This window comes from Rhyacophila brunnea, unplaced genomic scaffold (assembly GCF_057557595.1).
Source record: "Rhyacophila brunnea isolate RB1 unplaced genomic scaffold, BYU_Rbru_1.0 scaffold_5, whole genome shotgun sequence".
In the NCBI taxonomy this organism is placed as follows: Eukaryota; Metazoa; Arthropoda; class Insecta; order Trichoptera; family Rhyacophilidae; genus Rhyacophila; species Rhyacophila brunnea.
This window is the reverse complement of record NW_028233170.1, coordinates 25,373,966-25,390,531: the sequence shown is the minus strand read 5'-3', so window position 1 is coordinate 25,390,531 and position 16,566 is coordinate 25,373,966. Positions and strand designations below refer to the sequence as shown.

The 16,566-nt window shown below is 31.4% G+C and overlaps 1 protein-coding gene across 2 annotated transcripts in view; it reads left to right on the top strand.

The window, feature by feature from the left end:
• The first annotated feature begins 8,487 nt into the window (after positions 1–8,487).
• Positions 8,488–16,566, top strand: part of LOC147066206 (uncharacterized) — a 215,554-nt gene continuing 207,475 nt past the window's right edge. Inside the window, exons 1-2 of one of the 2 annotated variants that reach the window (XM_085955879.1) lie at positions 8,488–8,764; positions 14,244–14,582. In XM_085955879.1, the coding sequence (XP_085812005.1) occupies positions 14,444–14,582 (139 nt within the window). In that variant the 5' untranslated portion in view covers positions 8,488–8,764; positions 14,244–14,443. Of the gene's footprint in view, positions 8,765–14,151; positions 14,583–16,566 lie in introns of those variants that run through there. The other variant, XM_085955878.1, reaches the window with a different exon arrangement.

Genomic DNA, 16,566 nt, shown 5'->3' with positions numbered 1-16,566 from the left:
AGTGATCCCATGAAAATGGCGTCATATTAGGCTATTTTAAGCGCCTTACTCATAGACCCCGTACAACCGACTCTTAAGCTTTGTTCGGACTGATCCAGTGATTTAGTCGAGTAGCGAGTGATTTGGTAAATAAATGTGTCTGAACAGACAAATTTAGTCGAGTAGGTTAGTAAAATGGTCAGTCCAGCCGATCCATTTTATTCTATTATTTCGGCCGAGTAGCGACCCCCACCACCTCTCACTATATACTAAACAAGCCACGATACAAGTCTGAACAGGCGAGTTCATTAGTCACCGACTACCGTAGGAATGGCATAGCGTTGGAACGAAGATACTACTCGAAATAATATAACTTATAATTATTATACTTCAATGCGACAAACCGTCGCGAACGTGTGTTGATAGATCCGTAGATAAAATGGCAATATTTCACAGAAAGCTTGTTATTGAGGATAGGTAAAGAGGTACACATTATCTTATAAGATAATATATTCATTTATTATTCCGTTTATTTTGTACACTCAGTATGAAGGATATTATGTCATGTCGGTAGGTAGTGTGGATAATTTGTTGATTAATACTTTGATAAATAATGGCAATATTTCACAGAAAGCTTGTTATTGAGGATAGGTAAAGAGGTACACATTATCTTATAAGATAATATATTCATTTATTATTCCGTTTATTTTGTACACTCAGTATGAAGGATATTATGTCATGTCGGTAGGTAGTGTGGATAATTTGTTGATTAATACTTTGATAAATAATGGCAATATTTCACAGAAAGCTTGTTATTGAGGATAGGTAAAGAGGTACACATTATCTTATAAGATAATATATTCATTTATTATTCCGTTTATTTTGTACACTCAGTATGAAGGATATTATGTCATGTCGGTAGGTAGTGTGGATAATTTGTTGATTAATACTTTGATAAATAATGGCAATATTTCACAGAAAGCTTGTTATTGAGGATAGGTAAAGAGGTACACATTATCTTATAAGATAATATATTCATTTATTATTCCGTTTATTTTGTACACTCAGTATGAAGGATATTATGTCATGTCGGTAGGTAGTGTGGATAATTTGTTGATTAATACTTTGATAAATAATGGCAATATTTCACAGAAAGCTTGTTATTGAGGATAGGTAAAGAGGTACACATTATCTTATAAGATAATATATTCATTTATTATTCCGTTTATTTTGTACACTCAGTATGAAGGATATTATGTCATGTCGGTAGGTAGTGTGGATAATTTGTTGATTAATACTTTGATAAATAATGGCAATATTTCACAGAAAGCTTGTTATTGAGGATAGGTAAAGAGGTACACATTATCTTATAAGATAATATATTCATTTATTATTCCGTTTATTTTGTACACTCAGTATGAAGGATATTATGTCATGTCGGTAGGTAGTGTGGATAATTTGTTGATTAATACTTTGATAAATAATGGCAATATTTCACAGAAAGCTTGTTATTGAGGATAGGTAAAGAGGTACACATTATCTTATAAGATAATATATTCATTTATTATTCCGTTTATTTTGTACACTCAGTATGAAGGATATTATGTCATGTCGGTAGGTAGTGTGGATAATTTGTTGATTAATACTTTGATAAATAATGGCAATATTTCACAGAAAGCTTGTTATTGAGGATAGGTAAAGAGGTACACATTATCTTATAAGATAATATATTCATTTATTATTCCGTTTATTTTGTACACTCAGTATGAAGGATATTATGTCATGTCGGTAGGTAGTGTGGATAATTTGTTGATTAATACTTTGATAAATAATGGCAATATTTCACAGAAAGCTTGTTATTGAGGATAGGTAAAGAGGTACACATTATCTTATAAGATAATATATTCATTTATTATTCCGTTTATTTTGTACACTCAGTATGAAGGATATTATGTCATGTCGGTAGGTAGTGTGGATAATTTGTTGATTAATACTTTGATAAATAATGGCAATATTTCACAGAAAGCTTGTTATTGAGGATAGGTAAAGAGGTACACATTATCTTATAAGATAATATATTCATTTATTATTCCGTTTATTTTGTACACTCAGTATGAAGGATATTATGTCATGTCGGTAGGTAGTGTGGATAATTTGTTGATTAATACTTTGATAAATAATGGCAATATTTCACAGAAAGCTTGTTATTGAGGATAGGTAAAGAGGTACACATTATCTTATAAGATAATATATTCATTTATTATTCCGTTTATTTTGTACACTCAGTATGAAGGATATTATGTCATGTCGGTAGGTAGTGTGGATAATTTGTTGATTAATACTTTGATAAATAATGGCAATATTTCACAGAAAGCTTGTTATTGAGGATAGGTAAAGAGGTACACATTATCTTATAAGATAATATATTCATTTATTATTCCGTTTATTTTGTACACTCAGTATGAAGGATATTATGTCATGTCGGTAGGTAGTGTGGATAATTTGTTGATTAATACTTTGATAAATAATGGCAATATTTCACAGAAAGCTTGTTGTTATTGAGAGTAGGTATAGAGGTTGGTACACATTATCCTAGTGTTCATAAGAATAATAAAATTATAAGTTATATTCATTTATCATTCTGTTTATTTTTTATAGTCAGTAAGGACAATGGAGCATAAAATCAGGGGCGGATCAAGTCAAGCGGAGGGCCTGAGCGGTAAAAATTTCGGAGCCCCCAAATTCAAGTTAGAAAAAAAAAGTTTTATACATAGAAACTCTCATTAATTTATTAACATAAAATATATCAAAGGTAATAGAAATAAAATTGAGAAAAAAAATGGCCATACTATTTAATCTTTCTTCTCCCATAGTACTTCTCAAATATTTTTTTACACGCTTTAAAACAGAAAACGATCTTTCACCTGATGCATTAGATAAGAGGATTGTTAAAAAAATTCAATAATATTTATACATATCTACTCGCTCATACAAACTACAGCTCCAAACCCTACTTATCGGAAGTTAGTACATGAGCGTGAATTTATAGGGGTCGAAGAAAATGTTTAAAACCAGTCAGCAGTCTTCTTAAAAAGCCTTTTGAGTTATTTATATATGCAGGAAAATTGTTTTCAAGTAATTTATTAAATTCAATCTTTGATAATGAAGTGTGACAAAAAATATTTGTTTATTTATTTAAGAAAACAAAACATCGTGGAGATAACAAATCAAAATTCAGGACGTTCACAACATGAGATTTACATTATAACAAATATTACTCACACAAGAGAGAAGAAAATAATAATAATAAAAAAATATATGTAATTATGAACAATATAATAAATTTTCAAAAACAAAATGCAAAGTAAGTACATCATTCAAAAAATATATTGTAAGTATAATCTTTTCATTTGTAATTGGCTCGAACTTGAACATATTGCGTTGTGTATTAACTATCATAATACCTACAATATATTATTTTATAACAATTTAATAATAATTATCTCATGGTCCATTATTTTCTATTTTTCCAAACTCTAATGAAAAGTTTACCAAATATAATATTATGTTACTACTTATAAAATAATGCTAAATAACTTTAAAATAGGTACCGAATAGTTACATAAATGTCTTATAACTTGTTAATTTATACAACTTGTTACTATATAATATATAACTTGTTATGTAAATAACTTGTTAATTTATACAAATTAACAAGTTATTCAGGCGAATTCATTTTCGACTTTCACACGTCACCTGAGCCCATGATAATTTATTGAAATATCTAAATATAACGCATCAATCAAGTCGTTGATATTCCGTGGCACACATTCGCCCTTAAAGAAGGGACGCGAAATCCCAAATGAATCGTTTTATCAGGGGAATTGGAACAAATCAATAACACCATCAGGCGCACACCACTTTATCATTTTGCTGCGAAATGTGACAGATGCATGCACTTGCACGTGCGGTGCCCTGCATTTGTGCACGTGCACGGAGGAAGCTGCGTGTATGGGGGAATATTTGTTTTATCTGGATGTGTATGTGATATAATTCCACGTGCCATTATTTGATTAAAGCGATGATAATTCGTCGTCGTTACATTTTTTTAAAATACCTACTGTAAATAAACTAATAATTATTATTGTTATTTCGTAATTTATTTTCATTAGGGAGGCAATCATATTGTAGCCAATAGTATTTAGGTAAGTTAACGGATATTTTTACGATGATTGGTTGCTAGCCATCACTTATATGGACGGGCGAAAGGCAGAAGTTTTCAAATGGATCACCGCCGGGTAATAGCATAATAGTTAGTACCTAATACTGTACATCCTGTATCCAATACAATATTCTATTGTGAACTGTTTATGTAAATTGTATGTAATAAAGACTAAATGTTATGGCGCCGATATAAATAATAAAAGAATACCTGTCTTCCTGAAGCGCGCCCCATACCAGCATCTTTGTTCCAGGTAAAATTAAGGGTAGGTATTCAGTGTATTTTTAGCGATTTTTTGTATTCTTGAATACACCCATTTAAATTATGGAGTTGTCGAATATCGACAAACAATAATTAAAAATTGTATCACACAACCACATATTTTATAATCTTTATACTCTTGAAGTCAAATAGCGCCGAATAAATATATTTTTTTTCATTCGAGCAAATTTGTGATGTGTGTTTATCTCACTTATAAGGTAGACGCGCCACGCAGGGCCTCCAGGCTATAGCCCTGTCAGCCCCCCCTCCCCCTTGTGGAGGCCATGCCTGTCTACGTCGGTGATTTTCAAATTTTTTTGTGTTTCACAGTGACCTTCACATACTTACTTAGAAGATTTCTCATTGTCTTCTAATTATTATAATAGTATTTCCACACAAGTTATAATAAAATATGAACAGAAAGAAGTCTAATAGGTGCCTTATTTTATAAACATTAAATTTAGTTAAAATGGTATCATTCACCACGCGTTCGTTATCTTAAGGATTTGATTGGATTTTTTTCTCTACCGACGTTTTTTGAGTTTCCAATCAAACATTTTGCACTCCGAATCAGTTGCAGGAGAGAGCTTTCTGTGCCGTTATTGAAAAAATTCTCTTCAAAATCTTGTTGTGTTCTTATGGAATCTATCGCTAGTTGGCCCCTCTGAAACGTAATTATATCCAATTTAGATTGCGAGCGTAATATTCGCAATTAATAATGGAAAGACAGCTAAGCTTAAATTTTCTTATCGTCCGAAGAAAACATTCATTGAAGCATAGGAATTTATCGTTGCGCTTTGAATTGAGATTGTCTAGAATAATTATTATGTTTTTTGAACAGTTTCGCTGCGACGGACATTTTGAATACCACTTGTCTAAACAATACATATTATATTCAATAATATGAGTAAGTTTGTTAGTTTGATTGTAAAATTATGTTATTTAATTATCCTTATGTATGTCCTTAATTATTTTCGATTCGTGAATTTTTCTCGTTGCGAAATTATTTTAGCGCTTCCATAATAACCGCGGCAAGTATTGTTATAGATATAGATGTAGGCGGCGTGCGGTGGCTTTGCTAACAGGGATTCTATGAAAAAATGTGTGGAGGTACATTATATAAATACCTACTATTTGGTGCATATTTAAAATTACGTTACTTATTAACAAATTAATTTCACTTAAATTATAGCGAGTGGCCAACGAAGTGGTATGGTATTATGGTATTACGGACTGGTAAATTTCCGACATTCTATTTTTTTTTGGCGGTGGTCGTTTGTGTTAACAGTTTTTTTTTACGAGAAATGAATGTTAGCCACTTGCTCAACCTATTAGGTCCATACTCTGACTCCAAACACAATTTGAAAATTAATATGTGATTTGCCAGACCCAGTATTCGAACCAGGGACCCACGATGTTACAAGCTGACGCGTCATCGTGGGTTACATAGAGCCTTTGTCAGTACAGTTTAGCAAAAATTACCCTACACTTACACAATAAATACTTATCTATTTAATAAAATGCAATTTTTTGTAGTACTTATTCCACTTTTAATCAATAAATGAGGACCGATTTCTTCCGCCTCACAGGGACATTTTCAATTTATCTAGTACCTAGGTATTGTACTAAATTATGCCTAAAGGCCTTAGTATTTATTTGCCTCTAGTCTAGTTCAATTATAATAATATTAAGTGTTTTTTCCCTTGTCTCTGAATATAAGCTCCGGCGTCAAATCACGTTCGAATGTATTTTCCGATTTCGTAATTTTTCAGAGGGGATTGTTGAAGATGCCCCACGAGTGAATTTGGGCACAACTGAATGTTCGAATCACGGAAAAACGATACTCAAGTATTGTCTCCTGACGATTGATAATCGCCTGGCATGACAGTGCTTTTCCTGTATTGAATTACGTGACGGCTTTGTGCGGCTTGGCCTTTTCCTGCTGCGTGATGAAGAGTGTGGTAAAGCGAAATCGCAAAGTGTCCATCTACTGACTACTCCAAAAATCAAAAGAAATTTAACAAAGAAAGCGGAAAGGTGAAATATTCCAAGATAGCAAACTCCTTCGACAAATATACATACAAACGATAAAATAATTCAATTAATTGGGTGACTGTGGGGTGGGTTGGTGGAACGCAGAAGAGAAACGACGTCATTTAAATTAAGAATGGAATTTTATTAACTTGTGCGGATCGGCCACATTTTATTAATTCTGACAAAGAGATAATCCTTTTGTATTTTTGTATGTTATCTACTCATACATACGTGCCCGAATTCACCACATATAAAGCCTAAAGTGGCTATAGCCAAAATATGTAATAAAAAAAATGAATTGCCGAGGTAAAGATTCTTTTTTTCCAGATTTTATTAGGCACTTTTTAATATATTTTCCACCCCCGCATATTATATACATTTTAAGGGTAAATCCGCCAGTGGCGTAGGGTGGAGGTAGGCTGTTAAGATCAGCCATAAATAGTGCACATTAAACTTTGTCAGCAATACGTATTCAATGAAATAAGACTATTTACAGACGGTGATAGTTAGTTTTAAAAATTTAATTAAACCCTGCGAAACAAAGCCATAATAAAAAATAGTCAAAAAATACTTGTGTTAAAAATAAAAACATATCTAAAATTATGCAATTAAATCATTCATAACTTTGGACATTTGATAGATAGAATATTTTTTTTTATCAATTATAGCCTGGTTTACCCAGGGCTTAATGAATTTAAAAAAATGAACTAACAATATGTGTAATATATACTTATTCTTAACGTCTTAATATAACGAAAACAAGTAAGTATGAGTGAAAAGGTATGCACAATTTTGTCGTTTCGCCCAAAGTATACCTAAACTATTGTGGTTTGGTTTAGGCAAGGTTTAATTGATTTTTAAAAAATAACCGTAAATTGTAGTCTTAGTTCAATGAAAACAAATGCGTATGACTTACATAGTTTAATGTGCACTATTTATGGCGGATCTTAACAGCCTACCTCCACCCTTCGCTACTGAAATCGGCCCATGCATACATACAGTCATAATAATAAATTTCAATGCCGTATTTTTTTTTTTAAATAAACTTCCAATTGAAAAAAAATAGGTTCTTGTGTTGTATAGTGGAAGCCAGCGGAAAACAAATTTTAGAAATATCCGATATACTGGATTATTTGATAGGCTAGGTTAGGTTACCATTCTTGAATTCATGAATTTTGCCTAAATCGTCTGTGAAAATTGCCGCTGTTTCCGCATGGCTTCCAGTAAACACACTTGTACCAAAAATATTTTCGGAACTCATTATTTTCTCTCAAATTATAAGCTATACGTTGCCTTAACATATCGCTAATATTGTATTAATAAAATTTATTATAGTTAGGTACCTATCTAATTAATTAATTAAAATTTAATCAAGCAACATCCGTATCGAGAGTCACCGTCGTTACGCTGCCTTTGTTACGGATTTTTGGGTTGAGTTGTAGTCCCGGTAAAATATAAACACGTACTTTTAAAAATACATATCTAAACAAGCTAAAATATTTTCTACTGGGCAGCTAGCTAATGAAGGTGTCTATCTATCAATCGTTTTTTTAACTAACTTAAAATAATATCACCAATGTCTTCATGCTTCATATCACCAGTTTTTTTCCCAGTCACATTATTTATGTTTTCTTCTCTTTAACTAATTTATAATTTGCATAGTTTGATTTACTTACTTTATAGTTGCAATAGTTTTTATTTTAAATATTTGTTGTTTCGATCCAGCTAGATATCTATTTTTGTGAATTATTTTATTTGTCTGTGTCAAATCGCTATGTTAAGATTATTTTCCCTATTTGGTAGTAGAATTAAGTGTTTCTCTATTTTTACAGATAAATCTTGCTTTATCGCAATGTTATTAGGAAAGCAGGAAAAGCCCCTTTTATAAATCGATCGACTGAACGCGGTAAAAGTAAAGTTGGTGCATAGAATCGCGTTGCGTGGTATCTACTGTTTCTAGCGCGATAGAACTTATTTCCTCTAAAATCCTCAGTATTATGTTGGTATTGCTAGCGGTAGGGTCTCTTTATCCCGCCTTATTGACGTGTTCCCGCGCAACTTTTGTTCGAAATTATAATACGATGTTCGTGTTAATAAACTATATTAATAAAAATTCAAAATAAAGAGGTTTAAAACAAGTATTCATGTATTACATTCAATACGTTTATAAACTCTTATAGTGTAATGTGTTAATAAAATAATAATTAATGTATTAGTTCGTATTGACATAAGCTGTGACTTAAGGAATAACAACATATTTTTGCAGTGGTAAAATAACATAATACTTATATTTATTTTTTAAATGTTTCTCAACGGTGGTTGTTTACAATTTCAAATTATGTAAGGCACGTAGCATTACAATTGAATGTTTTTTTGTAATTTTTTTTTTATTTTATAAAATCAATTCAGACAAGAGTATACCTTTGTTATTTAGTCAAGCATAATAATTATTAGCATGGTAATATCTACGTACAGTTTAGGGTTTAGGTTTAAACCTACATATTGATAAAATTACATATTAAATAAATACATAATTTAATAATAGAAAGTGGATACATACATACATTTTTATTTCTTTCTATTCATGCACATTTCCAATAAAATAATAAATTGTATAAATATTCACGTAATATACAATCATAATAATATATATTCATATGGTTTGGGAATACAAGAAAGACGGTTTCAATTTAATTTTTCTTTTGCTGTGCGCACGTCGCTTATATTGAAGCACGTTCGCGACTATGTTGGTCAGTAAACTTTTAATTGTTTCTAGTTTTTCATCCACATTCTACACACTTCCTAGTTTCGGTTTTCTAACAATATATATTATACGTACTCGAACATTGAGATTATTAACTATCTGAATTCTTCGTGATTTTATTATGTACTCTATAAAATTTAACAACAAATTACAAATATTATCAACGATAAAAATATGTAAGACATAAAAAAATGTTATCGTTGAAAAGAGTCGAAACGATAAATACAATAAAATTACTCTCCCGATAAAGACACGAAATCGTTAAAATTAATCTAAATAATATTTATTCTGAGGAAATCTTATTAAAATATCTCTTTGAAGTGGATTTTTTCCCCGTTTGAAAGTACGGTGTCTTAGAGGGAGAGTTGTTTTACATAATTTTCAGGTTTCAAGTTTTGTAAAGAATATTAACGAAGTCAAATTGGATTACAAAAATTCTCTCTAAACCTCTCTCTTACAGTTACGTCTGAAAACTTGAAGTCTACCGGGAGCTTTTATTGGATTAGATAACACATTCTTAATCCCCAGATTAGAGCACTAAAAATTATCGAATTACTGTCATTATACTCGGAAGTAAGTAGAATGTAAAATTAAATTTTCATTTGAAGCACAATAAAGAATTTTATTCCTACATTATTAATATAATAATGGGCTGTCACTGAGGACGTAAGAACACCCCAGTGTGAATAGCGACTCTCAAATTTTCTATGAACCTCTATTTCCCGCCAAATATTATTTGTTACGTCATAATATAATATATATATATGTATTATACTACCTGTAAAATATAACTTATAATATGGTTTCATGTAAACTGTTACATTTTGCTGCTTCAATATTACAAATTACAAGGTAATTATTATGTTACTCTGTGTATAACATAGAAAGTTTGCCCATACTAACCTCAATAACAATATAATTTATTTCACTGTTATTTCTGAAAAGGCTGTTATTAAAAATAAAACACATTATGTTGTTAATAAATTTTATTACTTATTAGAATTATTTCTACAATTTTATTTACACCAATACCGGTTTCGTCCTTAAGATCAAATGTGTGTTATGACCAGGAAACACAGAATTAATAGAACTGAATTACCTAACGGGTGTGGAGTAATAGGCCACCAATCTTGAGTGAGGAAAAATATGGGATAAACTTAAACACGTGTCAAGAATACGTCATTCTAAGCGTATCATTCATTCTGACAACTGCTCTCGGTTTATGCACTGACGCTCATTCAATATTGGTGTATTTGAAGGTTGCAACACACAATATTGCACGTCTATAATGTGTATTTAATTTTCGTATCACATTCACACATTCAAAACCCTGCTTAAAAATGTAATGCATTGGGTATAGCCTATCTATTATATTGTTCAGAGTGATGATACTTCAGGATACAATATACCTAATTCTATTATGTAAATAATAATATATAATAAAATAAAACACACTAAGCTAAAAGATACAAAAATGATATATATTATTATAACCTTCTAATACTTAAACAGCATTTGTGTAAAGTAGGTTATCAACTAATAAATACGTACCTACTTACATACTTTTACTTCAACTATCTACCAACTTAAAAACTACCTATGTACCTATAGTAATTATTGCCAATAAGTAATTGGTGAGAATAAGCTCTGTATTTCTTTGAAGCTTTCAATTGACTCTCAAGCTTTTTGTTATTTTTTTAGGAAGCACTAAGGCTTGTATAAATTTCGTTAGCAATTAATTATTCACGTCATGAAATGTAGAAACGTACCTAAGTGTAGAGTTTTTCAAAAAGGTATGCAGATTTTTAAAGAAAGGTGTTTAAACCAAATAAAATCAGTCATAATAAATGTATGTCGTAATAACGCTGCTGCACTGAATTTAGTATTTTTTTAGATCGATCTTTTCCTTCTTTGTTGGAGATATAATTCGAGTCAAGCCATGGTCTCGATCTTATGTAACACTTCTACGCTCCTTTATACTGTTTAATAGTATGAACTGCGAATTGCGATATTTCCAGCGCGGGGTACAATCACACTCTAGTAAACACACCAACCGAGGTCTAGGAGGATGCTACTAGTACACTTAGCACCACTTTTTAATTAGTGCCTGATGTTCATTGCGCCACAGTGTACGCCCGCATAACAAATATTGAGACGTGGTGCGTAGTGGAGAGAAGATCAAATATCTAGTATCGACATTGAATTCTTTACGAAGATTTTATTTGGTACACACCTCTCCTCGACATAGTACGTTGGACATCTTTCTCAGTTGGAGTCATTAGTTTTATGAAGGTAAAATAGTTTAAAATTCATGGCGGTTTTATAGTGCAGAATATTCGTTTTCATGTGGACATTTCTGTGATAATTCCGATGTAAATTCTATCGTCGCACTTGGTCAGATACGCACACTCTGGGAGTTCAGGTCAGGACAAATTATTTAGATGAATGGAATAATACTTCTTACTTCTTCTTCGCCAGAACCTCATGACTAAGGGTTGGCCCCACTACTCTCGGCATTCTACTACACGCTGTTGCAATCATCATCAATATTTGCTTTAATATTCTTACACACCATGTCGAAAAGATAAGACAGCGCGGATAATACAAAAGGACACTAGCGGTACTAATAATTGTAACTGATATGACACGCGCATTCGATAACCACTTGTGGATGCAGCAGGTCGCAATAACTCGTACGTCTGCAGATGTGATTATAGCTTCAGGCCAAGTCAACCGCCTTAAAAATCAGTAATAAGTTAATATGGATTATCTTTCGAAATGTATTTTTTTTTATTTATTTATTTGAAAAAGACACTTTCAGTACATAACAAATTATTAATTCAGGACGTTCACAACATGACATTTAGAATAAAAATTACAAGTAATCAGTTATCAAAAATGAAAGCAAAAATAGTTTTATACAAAAGAAATAAAATAAAAAAAACAACAATAATTCAAAAAATACAAATTAAACAATAAAATAGAATATACCACTTTTCTGTGTGCTCGCCTGCAGTAATTTGTAATTGATATTTCATTTCATTATTTCACAAATCATACAGCTTGTCATCAGCTTGGGAACACCGTGTTTCGGTTGTAAAACATTGTAATGGTATCTTTAAAATAATTAGAAAACAGGTAAACTGTAACCCGATCAGGCGAGTTGAAATGAATTTCTTAGTCGATTGCGTACTTCTTTGGTTTCCTTGGCAGACACCATTCGATAGGTTTCCACGACAAAATTTTAATTACACAGTGTGTTGCCTAACTACCTATGAGGATTAATAGTATCACCTATTATAAAACAGTAACACTATTGTCCAAGTCAGGGGGTGAGAACATTTTTACGCTTAGGTGCCAAAAAACGAAATATTACGTAGGTTAATAATTAAAATTGTAAACTGTACGTATGCAACTCGCCGTACCACAGTTCACCGTGAGCTGTAGTTACGTAGAGAGATGGTCATGTAGCATTGAGATCAAAAAGTTTCATTTCACCGTGAAGTAAGTTGTACATATGCCAGTGGCGAAGGGTGACTTTTGGAAAGAGGTAGGCTGTGGAGATCTGATAAAAAGAGCACACTTGTCAGGTATACTTACGAGAATAGTAGGTACGATATTTACTACTAATGAATAGGTACACACTTATAAATGACAACGACATACTAATTCAATGAAACTTCAAAAACTCATTGACGACATAAAAATGAGCGGTGTGTTTAAATTACGTATTTTTCAAAACATGTAGGTATACCTATCAAAAATCATTAGATAAAATTTATTTTTATTTTTAAAAACAATCTATACTTACTTATTTATTAATATTCGATTAAACGCCGTTGCAATTATTTTTTAATTATCAAATTATTAATGATTTTGGACAAAGTGCGCAGTCGTGACAACAATAATATGAGCGCATGTTTTAGGCTCTGCGATAGGAGCTTACCTTATTTCATACAAATCAACAGACTTGCTAAGGTTACGAGACATAAAGTCCATACGAAAAAACTTCATAATTATTTCACACATAATCGGAAATTTATTTACGTCAAGATAGATGGCGCGCTGTGGTATATTTTTTAATACATTTGAAGATTGTTTTGTAAACTGTGTAATACTGTAATACATTCCTCCATATACGACATCTCTCGTTGGCAAAATAAATTATTTTTATAGAACATAAAATAATGAAGTGATTAAGTATATAAATATGTCAATATGCAATTAAAAAATATTTTTCTTAAGAATGTAGGCTTTAAACAATCGCCTAGTATGGAGTCTTCGCCACTGACATATGCTACAAAACTATTTAGATTCCTATTATATATTAGATCCAATAAGAACATTAATTTGATATTAATTTGTATCAAATATCAGATATTTGATAGGTACCTACGGCTGGATACTTACGAGAATCTATTTGCTAAGCTACCTACTTTTGAATCATTAAATATTTTATATAAATACGATTGTATTTCTAAATTACTTACCTACATATTTTCTTCTATCTTTCGCTTGTGTTTTGGTGGTGTTTATTACGTATTTTTATGTGTTAAATTAGATATGAATTTGATCTCAATGCTATATTTTTTTTATAAAATATCTCGCGGTGAACTGTATTATAGTTAACATGCGAAGTGTCTGGGTATGGGGAATATACCCGGAAAAATCCGAGGGTGGGCGATTAAAGCGATGAAAAGCTATAAGTAACTAGTAGGAGAGGTAAATGAAGAAGTCAGTGGCACCTGATTTTTTTATACCACCTCTTCCGCCTCTTAAATCTGTAAAAAAATATTATGGTTATTTTTTTTTAAAATTTGACCCCCCAATCCATTTTTCTATGTGCGCGACTGAATGTATGCATCTAAATAATTTAAATTATAAAATTCAGATGAGGGTTATATTATATCAGGTAGGTATACATAATAAAAAATCTACCTGCTAATAATAAATTGATTAATCCTCAATACAATTATTTGACAGAAATAATATGTGTAATCAATGCATAGACAATAAAAATGATGTTAAAGTGAGTTCAAAGTGACATTATCAGTGGCGCCTAACCATTTTCAACAAACTAAACAATAACATGACGTTTCCAATATCAAAATTTCATAAATAGAATGCAGAAATTCGCTTGATTTTCCTTGTAGTGATGGGAATGAGAATAATGTGTTTTTAAAATGGTGTTCAAAGTGTGCTGCAGACTTCATCAGTATCACTTGTGTCGGCGACGTACCTGTGGAAGCACCCTCCAACTGTGGCTAGCGAGATGTTGCCTGTTTCTTGGAATCTGCAACATTGTGCTCTGCGGCTACATCGGTGAGTGACATGCTTTATTTAAATAAATAACAAGACTACAAACATATCTAATAATATAATATGTATAGGTATTTTTTTATTATTATGAAGCTATATTTTTTTTTTTTTTGAAAAAGGACCGCTTATTGGAACGCCGTTGGCTTATTTCTATACACTTTAACTTATATTACTAACCAGTGCTCGAAATAGAAAATCTTACGAGCCGGAGCGCTGAATAATCAAAAAATATCAAATTGGGTTAGATATTTTTCGGATATCATAAGGGCGATATGCCTAGTAATCAGGGTTTCATTTACGCTTGAAGGGGCCCTGCGCCTACACATTACCCCCCCCCCTCAATACCATATTAAATGTAGTTTTTTTTTAAATACCTACTAATTTTTTGCAAAATCACTTATTTGTCATCAATGTTCTTATAATTGGGCTCTTATCTTCAAAATTCTAGAAGCTCGTACATTTGCGTATTCCTTTGCTGCAAGGTTCTTTTGTGATTTCAAATTATTTTTCTGGTTCCAGAGACCTACTAAATTAGGGTCCCGGAGCTGTAGCCCTATGGTAAATTCAGCCCTGCTTATAAGGGTAAACAATTGCAAATTTGGGGCACATCTGAAGTCCGAACAGCCTATACTATATTATAGGCCTTTGTAGGACAAATCAAATAATAAATAATATAAATATATCGCAGGCGATTTTTTTTTCCCACGAAATAGTTCTTCGAAAAATTATATTATCCTCTTTTTATTCATTGTCTGTTTGCCGCTCCTTAACGTATGGAACACCTAAACAGTGGATTACCTACCTACTCTTCAAGACGTGACTGCTCTATGGCATCACTAAAGAAAATATCGCCCCTAGCCAGAGTTAATGGCCATTCCAATTTTTTTGATAATGTTTTAGGACCGTCAATCATATTATTCATATCGTGATTTAATTACCTACCCACACAATATAATTTAAATATAAATATCAATATAATATAATAAAATATAATATAAATATCCACACATATAATTTTATCATAATACCTATGATGTAAAATATCTCGAAATTTTCAATCAGCAATTGTTGCGTAAGGCGCTGGCCTTCCACCCGAGAGTTCTGGGTTTGACCCGGTGAGGACACAATATTAATTTGTTTTTCTCAAAGCCTGGGTGTTTGTGATTGTTCAAAATTACTAACAACCAACTTGTACGAAAAAGCAAGGACGTTGTTAATAATTCTAAAAAATATATACGTAAATAAATGTTTAATCTACATGGCACGCAGGCTCTTTTTTCCAATAGTGTCAATCGTTATTGTACCTACCTAACTATTTCAAATGAAATTGGACAGTTGGAAGTCCAAGGTATGCTATATGTGAATGCGTCAGAACATCATTCCATCCCTCTAATTTTTTTTTTGATAATGCTTGAACAACTAATACATTTTTTTTTCTTTATTTGGAAGCAATTGAGCTCTTCTCTGAATGAAAGGCTATTCTGCTTTACAATGGTTTACAAAAGTATACATACATTTTTTTAACTACAGGCATACATAGTTACATTATTAATAATACAGAATTACATTTTTGTTACACTATACTATACACTAGACATTTACGTTACATTTTTGGAGAAATTCATGTACAATTTTCATAACTGAAATATTTACTAATATATTTTAATAGTGCGTTATTTTACACTCGTTTTGCAGTAAAAAAATCAAGAATAATTACATATTATTGATGATTAAATATTTTGAAAACTCGGTTTCATTGGATTGTATTATAAAGATGTCGCACTTCTACTATTTTGTTTTAATATACCTACTAGTAATATGAAGAAAATTTAACGTCTCCATATGACATAATATTATGTATTTCCGCCTCACCATTAATTGGTTTGTGTTAATTTTTACTCTCCATTATTCTTCTATCCTCTATAATTCGTGTTATAAATTGTTTTCCTAGTGCATATTTTCATTTTGACTGATATGCACAGATCTA